The sequence below is a fragment of the Acomys minous genome (genome assembly GCF_964271855.1).
Source record: "Acomys minous genome assembly, chromosome: 5".
NCBI lineage: Eukaryota > Metazoa > Chordata > Mammalia > Rodentia > Muridae > Acomys > Acomys minous.
In genome coordinates, this window is record NC_140494.1 from 34,174,428 (window position 1) to 34,191,617 (window position 17,190).

At 51.3% G+C, this 17,190-nt stretch overlaps 1 protein-coding gene across 2 annotated transcripts; it reads right to left on the reverse strand.

Moving 5' to 3' along the window:
* Positions 1-5,861: 5,861 nt before the first annotated feature.
* Positions 5,862-15,952, reverse strand: IRX2 (iroquois homeobox 2). 2 transcript variants are annotated; one of them, XM_084783748.1, is made up of 5 exons: positions 15,687-15,952; positions 9,161-9,566; positions 8,158-8,871; positions 7,466-7,541; positions 5,862-6,771 (listed from the first exon to the last, which is right to left on the reverse strand). In XM_084783748.1, the coding sequence occupies exons 2-4, from the start codon at positions 9,534-9,536 to the stop codon at positions 7,489-7,491; spliced, it is 1,143 nt and encodes a 380-aa protein (XP_084639874.1). In that variant the 5' UTR covers positions 9,537-9,566; positions 15,687-15,952; the 3' UTR covers positions 5,862-6,771; positions 7,466-7,488. The 2 variants fall into 2 exon arrangements, with proteins under 2 accessions (XP_084639874.1, XP_084639873.1); XM_084783747.1 differs by lacking the exon at positions 15,687-15,952 and adding an exon at positions 10,832-15,657.
* Positions 15,953-17,190: the final 1,238 nt, after the last annotated feature.

Below are 17,190 nucleotides of genomic sequence, written 5' to 3' on the forward strand. Positions count from 1 at the left end.
GCAGGGCTCCATTGGTCCTCTCCCAGTTGTGGCTCCCTGCCCTGGCACAGCTCCTAGCTGCTCTACCCGGGATCGAGCAGTGCTGGGTCCCCATAGAACGTGCGAAGATCCAGTTTTGTGCAGAGCGGGTTAGGGAACGTGCGGAAGCAAGGAATCCGAAGAAATGCCAAGAGAGAAGGGGTGCGGGCTGGAAGAAATTCCAGCCAGGGAAGAAGACCGGGCTGCGGGCTTAGGAAGGCGGAGCATGTGCCTCAGGATCTCTAAGAACGAGAGGCGCTTTCGATTTGCCTGGCGTTCGGCGGCTCAACACCTCCAGCTCCTCATTCCGGAGCTCAGATGCAGCGCGACCCCTCCAAACTGAGTCGGCCGGCTGCTTCCAGGCGATGAAGGGATTGGAGCTGAGACCCAAGCCGGAGAACACCAAGACCGGAAGGGCTGGAGTCTTCCGTGAAGGGAGCCAAAGTAGCCAGGGAATATGGGTCTTCCAGGGCATTGAGAAGCAGGAGTAGGAAGCTGAGACCCAGATGGGTCCTGTGGCTGTTGAATCCTCAACGAAGTTTCCGAAGCCTTTTACCATACCTGTCTAGCCCGGGGAAGTTGACTCCTTGACAGGTTGTGTCGCCCAGGCCCCTGGGTCCCTGGCCCCATTCCGCAGGGTTTGCACACTGATTCTGAGGGTTCCAAGGGACCTTTCCCCTCAAAGTCCGCCATGTCTGGGTGCCCTCCGCCCTGTCCAGACACCCCACCATCACTGTCACCACTCGCCAAGCCCTAAAAAGTCTGTCTGTCGGGAGGAGCCTTTCTTGCTCTCTAGACTCTTACCACACCAGCTTCTGCTCTGGGAACCCCGCCTAGTGGCCACGGCCTCACAGGACCTCGATATGATAATTAAGAGCACACGTGGCCAAGATTCTGTTCTGAAGGACTGACGGACAGAATAATAGAAAGTGGCCTGGAGAAGTTGGCCAAAGGAAGGACTCCTTCTCAGCTGGGACAGTTCTGGGGCTGGGTGTGAGTGCATGGAGAGCTTCGAACAGGGCAAGTCCTGAAATCAAAGATTGTAGTGGTTCTTCGGTCACAACCTGTGCTTGGGACAGACCCCGGTTATCATTTTCAGGAGGATGCACTTCAGTATACCCCATCCCGGCCCCTTTATACACACAAGAGACAGCCATAAACGAGGACCCACCCCTGCAGTGAAGCATGCGTGGTTAGGGAGCAGCCCCAGTTCTGGGAAGCAGGCGCCCCAGACAGATCGAGCTCAGATCTTTAGCCCGGAACTGTTGCATTCAGCTCGGGGTGGTCTTTGGGATGGTGGATAGCTCCAGGACTACCATGTCCGCTGTCCTTAGGCTGGGCACAGCTGCTCAGCAGAAGTCCAGAGCCAAGAGTGCGCTCCCCAACTCTTGCCACTATCCAGGGCAGATATCCGGGTTTGGGGGCTGCCCTCCTGGAGCCCCTCCTACCTCTGCCCCCTCTCTGGTTGAGTGGGGAACGAGGAACTTGCACTCCGCAGGGCTAAAGTGCAGCTGGACAGGCCCCGTGTATCCAGAATGCGCAAGGTCGCAGAGGAAGAGTCCTTCGGACTGACCACCTCCTCCGGACTTCGGGTTAACAGTAAGCAGTCCCTGCCCTTGATCTTGCAGGGCCGAGACCCAGGCGGCGGGCACGCTGCGATCTCAGACCTGCATGGCCTTGGCAGCCCAGCCCTACATCCTTTGATCGGCCCTTATTCATTCCAGCTGCGCCCTATTTGTCTGTCATTTTCCCCCTTTCCTCCGGAATCATTATTTATGGCAGAAAAATAAAAAGGTGCTCCCTGGAAAGAACCGAGGCAAGGAGTAAATTTCTGAGAACAAGAGAGTGAATGTGTTTCCTTTTAAAGGTCACCAAAAAGGGGGGGCGAGGGAAGGGAGCAGGGGAGGGCGAGGGTCTGATCAGTGCTTCCTGGAACTCATTATGGGAGAGTATTACCTAATCACCAGATCAGAGCCACGAAAAAGCAAATATTTTTAAAAAAATAACCAAAGGTAATTATAACCCTGTTGTTGACACTAACGATTAATAATTGATCAGGAGTTACACACAATAAATTGTCAATTTATCTCCCCATTAAAAAAAAATGCTTGCTAGTGTAGCTGGGTTTCCTCCCCTGGGCATGTCCTACAAAGATCCACTCTGTGTGTACATGCTTCCTGGACCCTCACAGTCAATCCTTGAAGAATACTAGCTACAACTTCTTTTCAGCTCCAAGTAGGACAAAATGATGCTGGGACACCTTTCGAAAGCCTTTTCCTTAAGAGCTCAGGGCGAGACTTAAACAAACAAGAATTCTTCCTCCTCCTACTTGGGATGCAACAGAACAGACAGGGCATTTCATAACTGTTTTAACTGTATTATCAGTATTGTCTTGCTAAATAATGTCTTCATTTTTCTTAGAAAAGCCAGCACTCTCTACCCACTCCAGAGAATGAGAACCAGTTCCCTGCTGAGAGTTTGGAGGGGACTGAGGTGCTCTGAGAGACTGCAAAAAGTGCTGGTGGAGGCACTTAGGGAAATCTACAAATGGTGGCATTTGACCCTTAGGAGTGAGTGGCGTTAGCTGGGTTTTCTCCTTCATTTAGCAGTGGCTGAGGTCCGAAGTAGGCGGTAGGTTGAGAACATTTTCATAATAACCAATAGGATGAGGGAAATTATATTGTTATAGATTAATTCTCCTTAAAATAAGCTTTTAAAATATTGGTAGGGATTTGTCACTTGCATAAAGGTTTGAGACTACATCAAAGGGCCATGTCCCCCTTGGGATCTGTGGAAATTTAAATGACGTTAATGTAACATTCACGTGGGGGGCAGACAGCTGTGTGTTGTTTCCAAGATCCTCTTGGGTTAACATCCTTAAAATACTTGAAATGCTATTTTAATAAAGGCGATTTTTAAAACATATTTAACAAATCTATAGATATAATGTGGGGTCTAAGTGAGTGTTTAAGTGAGATCTTGATAGACTGGTTAACTAAAAAATTAAATGGTGACAATCATTATAAGTATGTGGCTAGTTGGAGTGAACTTTGTAACAATTCCATGTATTTAAATTTTAAAAGGCTTTTCTGAGTCCCTAGACTGATTTGAAATGGTTTTTTTTTTTTCAAACCGCTGTGGTGTGGTGCCGTTTTAGTAGTTTCAAGGAGGGCACGCTTTATCTTTAGTCTCCTTCGTAAACATTTCAATGTCATTGTACTTGACCCTAGAAGGCATGGGGCTTTGTCGCCATCCAGTACTTCTTGACCAATTGGAAACGCGGAGTCTGCAGCTTTCTAGTCCCCACACCTCTGCAGACTTCCTGCCCTAAGCAGTCCTAGCCTTTCCCCCAGCTGCAGAAGGAACACAGCTCTTGGCCCACAATGGGGTGTTTGGGAGGCTCACCCCGAGCCCTCCTAGGCCGCTGGTTGCTCCAGCCCCTTTACTTTCACTCTGTTCTTCACCCCCCTCCTGACTCTCAGACAAAGGTGGGTGAAGTTCTTTTCAAGTTTCAAAGGCAGTTGCTGGGCAGCTTCGCTGAGACAATAACTCTTTTATTGGGAACAAATGTTGACATTTGACGGGCTCGCAGGAGGCACCACCCGAGCTGGCCGCTGGCAAACGCCCCCGGTGCTCTCGGCAGGGCCCCGGAACCCATGGCCCACCTGAGATTAAAGCGCGCATTCTGATAAATCAGCTCTAATGAAACCCGGCCTGTGGAGGTCAGAAGGGCTGACACGGCCTAACAGTGCGGGGCTCCGAGCCCAACAACCAGCAGCTTCCCTGCCATCCTGCCTGCCTGCCTGCCTGGGCTTGCAGGCAGTCCGTAAAGCAGAGTAGCTGCCCTGTCCTGCCTCCATGGGGGCTCATTTCTCAGTGGAGATCACTTCCCTAAATGGGGTTTCCTCCTCTCATAAATTACTCCAAATATTTCTTAAAAGGTCCCTCTAAACACACCTGCAATTTTATGTTCTTAGTGCCTATTTAAAAATCAAATTCTCCAGTAAGATATATAGTCAGGTCTGGAGGTGGATAAGCTACGGAAATCTCTGATAATTTGTTGGGCATATAAACATCAAAGCAGCTTCATTAGCTTTGGCTAATCTCCTGAGGCCTCTTGAGTTGTCACCAAGAGAACCATGCCAGTCCTCTGGAAGGGGGTGGGGTTGGGTGGAGGCTTGTGCCGCAAAAGAGACCCAGCCTGTCTAAGTCCAGGTAAGAAAATCTTCTTTGCCCAGGAGTGGCCACTTTGGCCACTATACCAGCTTTCTAATTCTGGGCACATGCAGGACGGATATTTTGGGCTTGGGATTTTTTTTTTCCCAGGCACACTGTAGCAAAACTTCTGATTTACATGACACGACGCCTCTTCATTAGAGTTATCGTGAACATTTCTTGGTCGTTAAGTATTGTTAACTTTCATATTTTCACCCTAACATTTTCAAAATACTCAAGTTACAACATTACACAAGACAGAGATACTGTCACCCAGCCCCTTTTCCCTTCCCTGCTGATTTATGGAACATGGCTGACATCAATAAAGAAAGGCCGTTTGTTACTGCCATACTGCGGTGTAAAATGGACCTGGAAGGAGAGATGGTTATCTCTGAAATCCCAAGAAACTGAAACAAACAAACAAACAAACAAAAGACAACTAAAGTGCCCTCTGGCTCCCCAACCCTGGAATCTAATAGAGTAGTCAGGGTCCCTGATTAAAAATTAACACTAATCCTCCCTTTTGGCCCCCAAGAGCTCAGCTAGAAACATCTCCATTTCCATCCCAGGGGTGGCAGGGAGGAGAGACAAGTGTCTCGTACCCAGACACTGACTTTAGGTCTGAGCTTTGAATGCCTATGCATTTCAAACCAATCCCGAAGCCCGAGCAACCTTCATTTCCCCTCCAGAGGCACTGGCTTAGTTCCTCCCCAGGCCAGCGTGCTGTGCTGGGGGCTTTGCTTCAAGTGCCTAAGATGACTTTCCAATACCCTTTCTAACAAGACCCCAGCAAGAGGCCACTAATTTCTATGGCACAAAAAGCCACTGGAGAGAGATCCTTTTGTCAATATGAACTGGCCTAGCAATTTCCCATCCTCGGCCACATCAGCCTATCGGAGCTGGCAGATGTTTAGACAAGATTTTATAAATCGTTCAATCTCAGCCCATAATGAAGCCCAACTGACCATTCCAGAGCAGCCCAAAGCACCAGAGACCTCCCCCGCTGGGCTCCAATAACGCTCCCCTGCCGCACTGTTATTAATCATGGGATGAAATAGGTGAGCCTCTTGAAAAATAAGTGTATGATTGATTAAAGGGCAATCTAAGGAACCATTATTCTTGCTTTATAAACGTAAGTTATATTCACTCAATTTATCTTTGCAGAGGAAATAAATGATTGTTCATTTCTTCACAGGAATTTTATTATATGGGTATCTACATAATTTGAGAAAGCTGAAGTGACAGAGTGGTTGCTTTTATGATACTAATCAAAGGGGCTGGGTTATTTGGCTGCAAATTCCAGGCTGGTCCTGTAATTAGGAGGTGAGTAGACAATAAAGAGACAATGTCTGAGGATGTTTAAACTTTTCTTTCCCCTGGGGGTAAGGGTAGCAGAGTTCCACAGTAAAGAAACTACTTGCCAGCCCCATCCTGTTAATGGGAGCTAAAGCAGAACAGAAAAGAAAGAGTCCTTCAGTAAATGAGCATAGTCTATGTCAGCTAAGATATTTCAAGTTTAGGAAAACAACTGTTCCCATCAGTAATTTCTTATGGGAGGGTCATCTCCAGTGTCAATGGGAGGATGGACCCTTCTTCATCCAGCGCCACAAAGGAAGATAAACTGCACAGAGAGGTGACAGATCCTTTTATTTTCCCATGTTTGAGAACTTTACACTAAGAATGGATTTGCATATTCAGAAACAAGAATCCGAACCATTTTTCCTTGCAATGATTTGTATGTAAAGAAACTAGACCATAGACACATCTCCTTGTCTCTCTCTCTCTCTCTCTCCTCTCTGTAATTTTCAAATAAGCTCAGGAAAAGAGTTTATTTCACTGGGCTCTTCAGGTAAAAGGTGAGCTAGGATCACCTTGGGAGAGGGGAACAGGGCCACCACTATGGCTCCTACCGAAACCCTCTCCAGTAAAAATGAGCCCTGAACACCGTTTTCTTATAGGCTGATCTGATTTTATTTACAGTTTTAGATATAAATTAGTAGAGAATTCATGTTAAACAACCAACAGAGATTGTATAACCAGCAATGTTCAAATAAAAACCAGGCAGAATTTATTTACAAAAGTTTTAGATTTCATTGCAATACAACTTGCATAAATTACTAGAAGCTTTATATCATTATAAAAATAAATATCAAATTTGTTTCCACTTCCGAAGGACTCAAGTTCTTCAATCACGTTAGTTCTACCGTGTACATTTTTTTTTTACAAATAAAATTTACAGCAAGTCCTATCACATCTATAGGATATATACCGTGGCAATGAAGTGATCAAGATATCCTGAGAAAAAACAGATTCTTTCCCAAAGTCACACAAACATGGGGAAGCTATACTATGCCAACAAGTTCACATATGCCCAACAACATGTGTCCGGTCCTTAGAGTCTGTGGGTTGGCAGTGCAGTGTGCATCCTCTTTTACAGTGGCACAAGCTGTGGTCTGGATTTCCACATCTGGGGTTTGTATCTGTGTACTTATGAGCTTGGGAAGGGAGAATGGCCTCCAAAGCAATTGTGACACCTACCTGTGGACCAAGGAAAAGACCAAATCATCCCAAATTCATCATTCCACATGAACACATTGCAACACACAGGCTTGTGTCTACTGGCTCTGCCTCTTTGCCATCTTCAGGGTCTAGGGCTAGTAATGCTGTCTAGTTGTAAAGTGAATTTCTGTACCAGCTCTGGGCTAGAAAAACTGTATCAGTCCAGTGTGTCCATTTGAATACTGGACACCAAGTAGCAGGCCATATGAAAGACCAAGCCCTGGTGGTGTCTCTTAAATCTTATTCTGAAAACAACATCCATTACAGATTTTAATACCCAGGTTTCTGCACAACTCACTGATCAAAGAAAGTGTCTTTATGTGTCTTGTGTCTCAAACAGTTCTGAACGACACAGAGGTGCATAGATCTTTTAAACCATCATCAATCAACAGCAGCAGTGGTAGGGTATACATTATATGTTCAGTGATGTGTGTGTGTGTGTGTTTTCCAACTAAAGAAGTGATTCTTCAAAGCAGAACTTGAGCAGAAAAGAAAAATAAAATCCATTAAAAAAAAAAAGAAAGAAAGAAAAGAAAAGAAAAGAAAAAAGAAAAGAAGGCAAAGAGGCCAGGAGCAAGCCAGACTCCATTCTCCAACCCCTAACAAGCAAAACCACACCACACTATACAGGATACAGGCTAAGGTCTGGAGGACACAGAGGGTACCCACTTACTTGCACTGCTGAGCTTGGCCCTCCTATAGGTAGGGCTGGACGCCTGCGCCAACCACCGTACAACCCTCACTGGCATCTGTTAGGGGAGGGGCAGTTAGTGAGGACAGGCTGCAGCCCCTATCAGCCAAGCACCTCCCAGCTCTTATTTCTACAGGGAACACACACTCCCAGAGAATCTAAGATCCATGGTACTTACGCCACCCCCTTCCTTCCTTTCTTCCTCCCCCCTAGAGCCCCTGTCTCAGGGATGCTGAATTAGGAACAATGGAGGCAGTGTAAGAAAATTAGGCCTCTGAGAGTTCCCGAGAACCTGTGCCTTCCTTGAGCCAAAGGCAGAAAGAATTCCACTAAGCTCCACTTTCACCCACTGCTACAGAGGGAAGACTACACCCAGCAGGGAGGCACGCGCAGTTTGCATCTCCTGCCAAAACATTTACCAAAACAAAATGTTTAAGATGATAATATTAACAATAAATTAAATAAAGAGTAAATAAAGCAGGCTAGATCTGAAAATAGGACTTGCCCTCTTTGCCTTCACTCTCAACCCTCGTCATCATACTGGCCTCCTTAATTCTGGGTTTGAAAAGAGGTTAAATTTGTCCAAAGGACTCACACTCCCAGTGCCTGTTCCCAGGTTTCAAGCTAGTTCTGGACTCACCAAGATCCCTCCCCTCCGGCCTTGGGCAACCTACCTTTTTTAGGCTCGTAGCCGCCGCCCGCAGGCCTGTAGTGGGACTCCAGTGGATGCGAGCCCGCCTTGCCAGTGTCGCTGGCAGCCTTGGGCACAGCATGTAGTGTCTCGCCTGGTGCAGAGGCCGCAGTGTTGTAGCGCAGAAGGCCCTGGCCTTGCAGCGCTGCGTTCAAGTTCCCGTAGTTTGTGTAGTTGCCATAGAAAGGCGACGTGTAGTAGAGGTGGCGGCCCAGCAGCGGTGACGCGGAGTAGGGCGAGCCTCCCGGAGGGGCCCCAGATGAGGCTGGCGCAGCGGCCGCTGGCAGCCCGGGAGGCCCGCAACCCGGGCCCAAGCTTGGTTGCTTGAGGTCCGACGTAGCTATCTCGGCCAGCGACCACAGCTTGGGCTTGCTGGTGGGCGGTGGCGCTCCAGGCGACGTCCGGCTGCCTAGGGGCGTCTTGCCACCGCTGCCACCGCGCGGCGCGGCTTCAGATGCCGGGCTCAGGAGCGGTGCCTCCACACCAGTGAGAGGAGAGGAGGTCACAGGCTTGGGCTGCGCCAGGTCCCGCTCGCATTCGTCTTCGTCATCCTCCTCATCCTCCAGGTCCTCAAACTTGTCCTTACACTCCGAGCCCGATTCGCACAAGGGATCCCCGGCGCGGCAGGACAATTTCTCCCCATCTGACTCCGCAGAACATGAGTGGTCCGTGAGTGAGTCGACGTGCAGACTGATCCCTGTGGGGACACGGGGACGGTGGGCAGAAAGCTGGGCCAGCAGGGCACCCCCCCCAATCCCCACCCACCCAGGGTTCAGAACCCTGTTCCCCAGGACCCGGCACCTGGCCGGGAGGGCAGCGTTAAGCTCAGCCCAGCATCTGCACAGGGCCCGAGGCCAAATCTCCCGGACCCAGAACGAAGCCTTTTAGTTGCTTTTCTAGGCCCAGCCCCGCTTAGCAGGTGCGTAGCGTCTACCCCAACCACAGCCCGCCTGGGAAGAAAGCTCCCTGATAGCTGTCCTGCTCACCTTCGTCCTCGGCCAAAGTCTCCGTGCCATCCTGAGTCTTGTTCGGACTCTCCTCCTTGGCCCTGGAAGCGTCTCCTTCATCCTCATCCTCGTCCTCGCTTTTGTTCCTCGGGGCCCAGGTCATTTTGTTCTCCTTCTTGAGGCGCCGGCGCGCGTTAGCGAACCAAGTGGAGACCTGTGTGAGGGTCATCTTGGTGATGATGGCCAGCATGATTTTCTCTCCCTTGGTTGGGTACGGGTTCTTGCGGTGTTCGTTGAGCCAGGCTTTCAGTGTGGCAGTGGCGTCCCGCGTGGCGTTCTTGCGGTATGCGGGGTCGTTGAGCTGGTATGGGTAGGCCGCGCTGCCATATGGGTGATAGCTAATGGCGCCAGTCATTCCGGTGGTGTGCGTGTCGTATGGCGAGCCCTGGAACCCACAACAGCCTGTGAGTGGAGGGTGCATGGGCCCTTCACGTGTCACCCCCAAGGCGACCATCAGTCCGCCCCTGCAGCCTTTTCTGCTAGGCGACTCTGGGCTGGAAACCTCTTTCTTCAGCCAGAGAGCCTGAGAAACACAAGGCTAGCTGTTGGAAACAAAACTACTGCATTTTGATTTCTATAATTTTGTTTTTTAACTATCTCACTTTTTCTGAAACGAATTAGGTTCCCCAGTAGAGCGAATAACGTCTGCAAGCATATTCTCTGGATAGTGCTGAGCTTCTGCAAGTACTTTCTTTATATTTAAATTTCATCGGAGGCTTGCCCGCTGCAACCCCTTCCCTCTTTTAAATAGTTTAAAAACAAAGCAAAAAAACCAAACCAAACAAACAAAAACAAAAACAACAACAACAAAAAACTTCGGAACCCTACTCCGCTAATTCACCCTTTAAAGAAGAGTAAATCCAATTTGCAACTCAGAAGCCAGTCAGCGTTTCCAATTCTTCAACTACGTAGTAATTAGCATTTTAATTCATCCTTTAACGTTTAAATAGGAGACGTTGGTAACCTCCCGAGGCCTGGTTTCTACCCAGGGAATTCCACCTAAGGCAGACACCCCCTCTCCCCATGTCCTCATATGCTCTAAAACTGCTACGACCCGCTGTTGCAGGGGCCCATTCTGAGAATTCAAATGATGTTCAGGCGGATCCCAGGTCTCTGGAGTTGGAGCCCCGTAGGCCGAGCTTGAACTCCCATAGCACTTAAGAGGTTTCCAAACCCGTTAACACGTTTTTCTAAAGCTGGGTCTGCTAGACAGATAAAGACCAACACTAGAGAACTTCGGCCGGGGTCTAGGGGCGGCAGCTAGAGGCTGGATGTCCTCCCCCAACTCGGTGACCCCTCCGCTACCAGCCTGGCCGAGGAACCCGAACCGTGCAGCGTTGGCCCTTAAAGGCCTGGGCAGCGGCGGCCCTGGGCCTGGAGCCCTGCGGGAGAGCCGCCGACAGATTCTGCAGCCCGAACAATCTGCAAGCGCGGGTTAGAGATAACTCATGTTCCCAGCACCCGTGGAGTAGCACCTCGCACGAGCTTACGGGAAAGCACCCCACTAGCGTTGGGGGTCAGCCCGGCCCCTTGTTTTGCGCGGCACTGGGTACTAGTGATTCCGGAGCCGCCGCCTGCACCACGTTCCCAGCGCCCCGCTCAACCCACTCCAGGGTCGGGGTCTCCCAGCCCCCACCCCAAAGCAGTTACCATGTAAGACGGGAAGCCGGCAGCAGCAGCGGCTGCGGCGTCTGCCGAGTACTGCAGCGGGCTGCCGAAGCCGGTTGCCGCCTGCGCTGTGAAGGCCGCCGATCCGGGGTACGGACTGAACGCCGAGCCCGACGCCGAGCGCGCTAGCTCTTCGCTGCGCGGTGCGGCCAGCGCGGACGCGCCGTACGCGGGGCACGAGTAGAGCGCTAGCGAGCCGGGCGCTTGGTACAGGTAGCCCTGCGGGTAAGACATTGTGGGCGCGGGGCGCGGGGCCCGCGTCACGCAGAGAAGCGGACAGCGCGCACGGCGCCCTCCATCCACGCCCGGCCGGGGCGTACCGGGGCCACGGGCCGGGTCAGGCTGGGCTGGGCACTAGCCTGGGCGGCCGGCAGGGCAAGCGGGTCGGCGGGACGGCAGCGGAGGTAGCGCGGAGCCGGTGGGCGCAGCCGCGCGCCAGGCCGGCGGTCGGGATTTGGGGGAGTCTGCAGCCGGGAGTGAGGAGTTGAGGAAGGAGCGCTCGAGTTTCCGAGGGACATTGGAACACCGAGCTGTCCGTCACGCTCTCATCTGCATATTCTGGTGCCCGCCCCTCCCCTGCTCCGCCTGCTGCGGACGCTTGCGGGAGTCGGGGGTGGGGCAGGGAGAGAATGGGAGGGGAGAGCAGAGGAAGGAGGAGGAGTGGCAGCGAGAGGCTGGAGGGAGGGACGTGCAGGCTTTTGTCGCGCAGCGGCTTCTCTCAGCTCCCGCCCTAGCCCACAGCCCGCAGCGGAGAAGCCAGGCCTGGCCAAACTGGGCGTAGCGCTCACCCCCTCCCACTGGCACGTCCTTTCAGCCACGTCCGCGCAGCCCGCTGCCGCCGGCTCCCGCCCTGGCCCAGCCACCTTCCTCACTCCCGGGGCCCTATCCCGGCACTACTGGTGCTCTTTCTCGCCTTATACAGTTCAGCAAAGGCCTCCCACAGTCAGGCCAGGTCCGATCCTCCTGGGGGGACGCATGGATCTGGCACCCCTCGTCACCCTGAAGATACCGGCCCAGGTTTCATCCCGTGTCCAGTGCAGAGGCCGCGGAGCTGAAGGGCAGTGTGGAGACACCTGCAGAGTTGCCGGGCAGTCTCTCTTCTACGGTCCTCCGTCCTGGCCTCAAGACCAAGGCGGCCCGGCTGGCCTCGCGTCTGGTCGCCAGCTCCTGGCGCCTATGCTGCCAAGCATCGACCTAGAACCGGAGCGGTTTTTTGGTTTGAAGCTGTGGGAGGCTTCTGCCCAAGTCCACAGAGAAGATTTCAGGCCGTGTTAGGAACATCATGCCTGCTAACGTCTGGAGCACGTCAGTGAGCGGTTCGCCTCAACAAACGCCACTCTGGCCCCCAAAGAGTGTTTGCTTTCTTTTGTTAAGTTGAATGCATCTTCGGATTTGGGGGAGGCTTCTGCCAGAAGAGTTGCCTCTGACTTTTCTGAGTCACTACCACTTCTTGGAGGGACTTGGGCCGGCTGGTGAGGTGGTACAGCCCTGAGGTGGCTCAGGTAACCTGAGGTTCAGGTGTTGACTCGCGGGTCCTCTGGCTTAGTGGTTAGCAAGCGCCTTTGGGAAACAGCCCGTAAACTTTACTGCCAGCACCTGCACCCCTTCCCCATGTGAGGGGGTGGATGGCCAGAGAGGGCACCGGTCCACTGAACCTGAAGGAGCGCCAATGGGGGGCGCTCGGGGACTCGCAGGGGTCAGGTGTGAGATGGCCCGGGAGGGGGCGCCCGCCCAACAGGTGTCTCTTCCTTAAAGCCTGCTAGGTGGTGCACGAGGACGCCGCTGGCTGGGGCGTGGGCCAGAGCTCAGGTCTGTTGCCTTTCTATCCTCGGTCGGCTCAGAAGGCGGCAGAGGTCTCCCGCGTGCGAGGGCCTGGCTTCTGCGTGGGCCTGGGCAGCGCGCTCCGGCTCCGGCTCCGGCTGCAGCCAGATCCATGACACCCAATGAATGTTGCCCGCTGCCAGGCTGCGTTTTGTCTTTTCCCAGGTCCCAGGAAACCAGGAGGCAATTGAAGTGATGGGTTGGAGGTTAGTGTTCCCAGGGCCGGTAGGCAGGCAAGTGTATCACTTTTGTTAAGTATTTTACCAGGCACTCAACTCAAACACTGCCACCCCATACATTCTCCCCTTAGAGCCTCTCTTTCACCCTGCAAACCTTCTGAGCCCCCTTTCACCAGCGGCACCCTTAAAGTCTCAGTGCACGTGCACAGCCCATTTCCCACACACCCAGAGCTAGGACAAGACTAGCAACTACAGTGCAGACCCTGGGTGGGGCATCCTTGGAGGAAGAGAGAAAGAGAGAGAAAGAAAGAAAGAAAGAAAAAAGAAAAGAAAAAAGAAAAGAAAAGAAAGAAAGGGGGCAAGGGGCACCACCCCAGCACCCCAGTGCAGGACAATTGGGTGGAGCAAAATCAGCATATTCAGGTATTTTTGTTCTTCTGAGGAAGGAATTCTTCTGAGAAGAGGGTCTTCAAGGAGATCTCATGTAGTGGATAACAAACAGCCACAGTCAGACCGAGACATTTAGTTAGCTTCCAATTACACTGGTTTAAGTTTTTTATATGAAGTATCTAATTTTTGACCTGGGGAATGATTGCCCAGATCTGGAGCTTTTCTCAATCGAATTTCCTGCCCTGGTTTCAGTGAGATTTGCCCTACCTTTCCCTTCTAATCTCTGCCAGGTATGGAAGAGAAAGCAGCTAGTCATTATTAAAAACAAACAAACAAACAAACAAACAAACCAAAAACAACCCAGCAGATTGGAGCACATCCTTATGCCAAGGTGCAGCTGGTGTGGACATGAATTAACAACATAAGCAGACAATTGTGCCTGACTTTGGTGGGTCTCCTCCTGCTCCCAGACATGCTGTGATTGCAGCTCTTTTGCTCACTACAGCCTATCTAGACCAAGGCCCCTGTTTTTCCTCCCGCAATTATTCTCCACCAAAATCTAAAATGTCCATACTGCTGCCTGTTACTAATAAAAACAGCTTACCTTGTGCAATTAAACAGTCGAATCTGACTACATGCCGATTTTATTGGTAGTGACTGTGGCGAATTAAAATGCCTACACAGGAACATTAACTCCTGAGTTCCCATTGTTATTGGGGACTTTAACTCCGTTTCGCACTAATGCTCCCTAACTCTGGAAAAGGCAATTCTTCTTTTCTTAGGTTAAAGTTGGCTTGATCTTTAAAAACCACCACCAACAACAAAATCAATGATTCACTTTCCAAGTGTGGAACCTGGGCAGACAATCCTCTGCTGCTAGGGTGACAGGATTAGCTAAAAATGCTCTCCAATGGCCCTGCTGAGATCCCGGGCCCAGCAGCGTTCCTTTGAAAAAATGAGGCCTGGGTGTGTGCTCTGGGGAAGAAGGGTGTTCCGGTGTACCAGTCTCCTAGGAATCCTAGTGTGTGGCTCCTGCTTTTTCCAGCTATGTAAATGGAGTGGACAGTGTGCTACATGCAGCGAAATCGGGTGCCTGCTTAGAAAGCGACCGCTTGTGACAGTTACCCAGGCTGTGGGTACTTTCTGTGGACGCTTCCCCGCATACTTAGCAGAATTAGAAACAAACTCTGTTAACATGGCCTAGCACCTGCAAAGGCCGAGATACTTAGAGTCGGCTCTGACTAGCGACTCATTTAAGCTGTCCCTGTTTTCAGTGGAGAGCCAGATATTAAGGCCAGGATTAGATGATCTGCTTGGGTACAAAATGGGTTTCGAAGGCCCAGGGCTCGCCAGACACCGCCCAGTCCGCTGGCTTTCTGGAGGCAAAGGGGTTAGAGTCGCGCGGTGGCCGGCGAGGGGGCGCTGTGGCTCGCGCCTGCCGTCTTCGACCCAGCTGCGGAAACCTGGCGCTGCCACCACGCCACCGACGCGTGGCTGACGCCCCGCTAGTGGCCGGGATCTGCCTCTTTCCACGCCTGTTTTATTCGGGAAAGAAGGAAAACAATACCAGGGCATTTTAGTAAAGCCAGAGCTCTCACCACTATTCTGTTTCAACTCTGACCTTCGTGAATTAAGTTTAGGGCTCAAAAAAGCTGCCAATTTGGTGTGTACAGTTTTGTTTTGTTTTAAGTAAAATGAAATATTCACTTTTAAGTGGGTTTGCTTTAATGAGGGCATTTAAAATGTAAGTAATTTACAGTGTATTAAGTCGTATTCTATTCTATTCGTAGCCAGGGCTTTCTGGCATGTGCATGTCGCTCATTAAGAGAAACAGAGAGAGAGATGAAGCCAAGCTTTGCTTTTAGTTTTTAAGTTTCGTTTTGTTTTAAATATTTTCATTGCACCAACTTTAATTCCACATGCAAAGGAAGTCTCCTCGGGCTTACGGTGTATTGGAACTGCATCGCTATTTCTAGTTTTTAAAGCCTAAAAACACTTTCCTGGAAAGCGCGGAGGGCAGTCTACGACCAAAGGCGAAGGGGGTCTTTAATGCCCTCGCCCGGGAAGAAATCTGGGCTCCAAGTGAGGTTCTCAAACCGGCCTTTTTGGGGGGCACCCAAGGCGTCTGCTCCTGCAGAGCTGGGATCTGCGTTTGGCCCTGAACTCCAGGAAAACAAAAACAAAACAAAACAAACAAACAAACAACAACAACAACAAAAAGCACGCACTTTTTTTTCTTGTTTCCCTCCCGAAGATCGAGAATTCTAGTAACCAGCGCTTCCTCCTTTAATTCGGCTGGCTTGCTCGCTCCAGACCCTGGTCGGCTAGCTAGTCTCTCCCATTTTTTCCTCAGTGGGAACTATGAGTCCCCATTCTGTCGTAGACACCCTGCTTCAGACAGACTTCCTGAAGTTTCTTTCCCCGCACCAATTCGGGACAATTCTTACTTCTCCACATCTGGCTATTCCGTTGACATCCTCGCCGGACCTGCTGGCGACATGCTTCTGTCGATCCTTTTCTCCCCTCTTGTCGCTCAGCTGCGACCCTGCCGCCCGCAGCCCACCCGTGTTCAGGACAAGGCGTCCACGAGACTGGGCCCAGGTTTCTGCGCACCGCCGGGAGGTGGCTGCGCTGGCCAGAGCTCTGAGAGTCCTCGGCGCAGCCAGGAGGGAGCGCAGCGCGCGCAGCCAGAGAGCCAGAGAAAGGCTAGACTAGGAATGCTCCCTCCAAGGGACTGCTCTAGTCTGCGGTCCCGGAACCCCGTGAGGGAGTTGAAACAGGACCGGGTGAGAGCAGATAGGCAACTTAACAGTTGTAGCCCTCATTGCAGCCTCAGGTCTCCTACCTACTGGAGCTGAGCTCCAGCTTCCTAGGAGTTCCTCAATTGTAGTCTTGAGAGGGTCTGGGGTCTGCAGTAAAGTTTGCAGTCACCAGTGCGCACCGCACCCCAGCTGCCTGCCTTTTGAGCGAGCCTGGCCTCAACAGCAACTGCAAACCGGCCTGAGCCCGGGAGAAGACTTTGATGGAAGGAAATCCTTACACTTTTCTTTCACTAAGGGAGCCAGACCCTGCAGTGTGTGTGTGTGTGTGTGTGTGTGTGTGTGTGTGTGTGTGTGGTGGTGATGGTGGTGGTGGTGGGGCGCTGGGCTTAATTTCCATGGCCACCTCTTACTTGGGTGTCCAAACAACTCTCCATGATATAGTCTAGGTGGCTTTAACCTGGGACACACTCACCTTTTTCCCATGCTCTCTCAGAATGCTCTTATGTACCCAAGAACATACTGGAGGGAATATTATGGGTTTTGATTTTTGGGTTTTTTGTTTTGTTTTGTTTTTTGTTTTAGAGAAATATGGAGAGGAAGGGAGAGAGGGAGGGAGGGAGGAAGAAAGATGGGAGACAAAGCAGGAAATGTACATCTGTTTAAAATGGATAAATCTGCATTAAAAGTAAAATATCCTGGGAGAAGGGTGTTGGTACAGAATAGGCAAGGATGGAGTGTCAAGAATAATGGAGGAAGTCGGGGTGGGGGTGGGGGATGTGCAGACCACCACACCTGGAAGAAGCTGAAGAGGACTGGATCCAGGGGAGGATGGGAGAGGCCTCCAGACAAAGATACGCACTTCCCCGTTCCCACTTCAGGCAAAGACCCAGGGCAGAAGAAACCCCAGCAAAAACTGCTTCAAAGAATTGGGAGGGTCGTTGGGTGACACCTGAAAAAGCCACAGGTAAGGGCTGCTGTCCACCCAGACACTTATCACTCCGTTGCACCACATTTTGTAAGAAATGCCACATGGGTGCTGAGGAGATTGTGATGCAGCTTGGCAGAGCTGAGACACCCCAGTGGCAATCCTAGAGGCCCCCAGGCTGGGGTCCTGGTGTATTTCTTGGGACAGAATGTTGCTCCAGGGTAAAAATCACTCAGGCCAACCAGAGACTGGAGAACAGGGCAA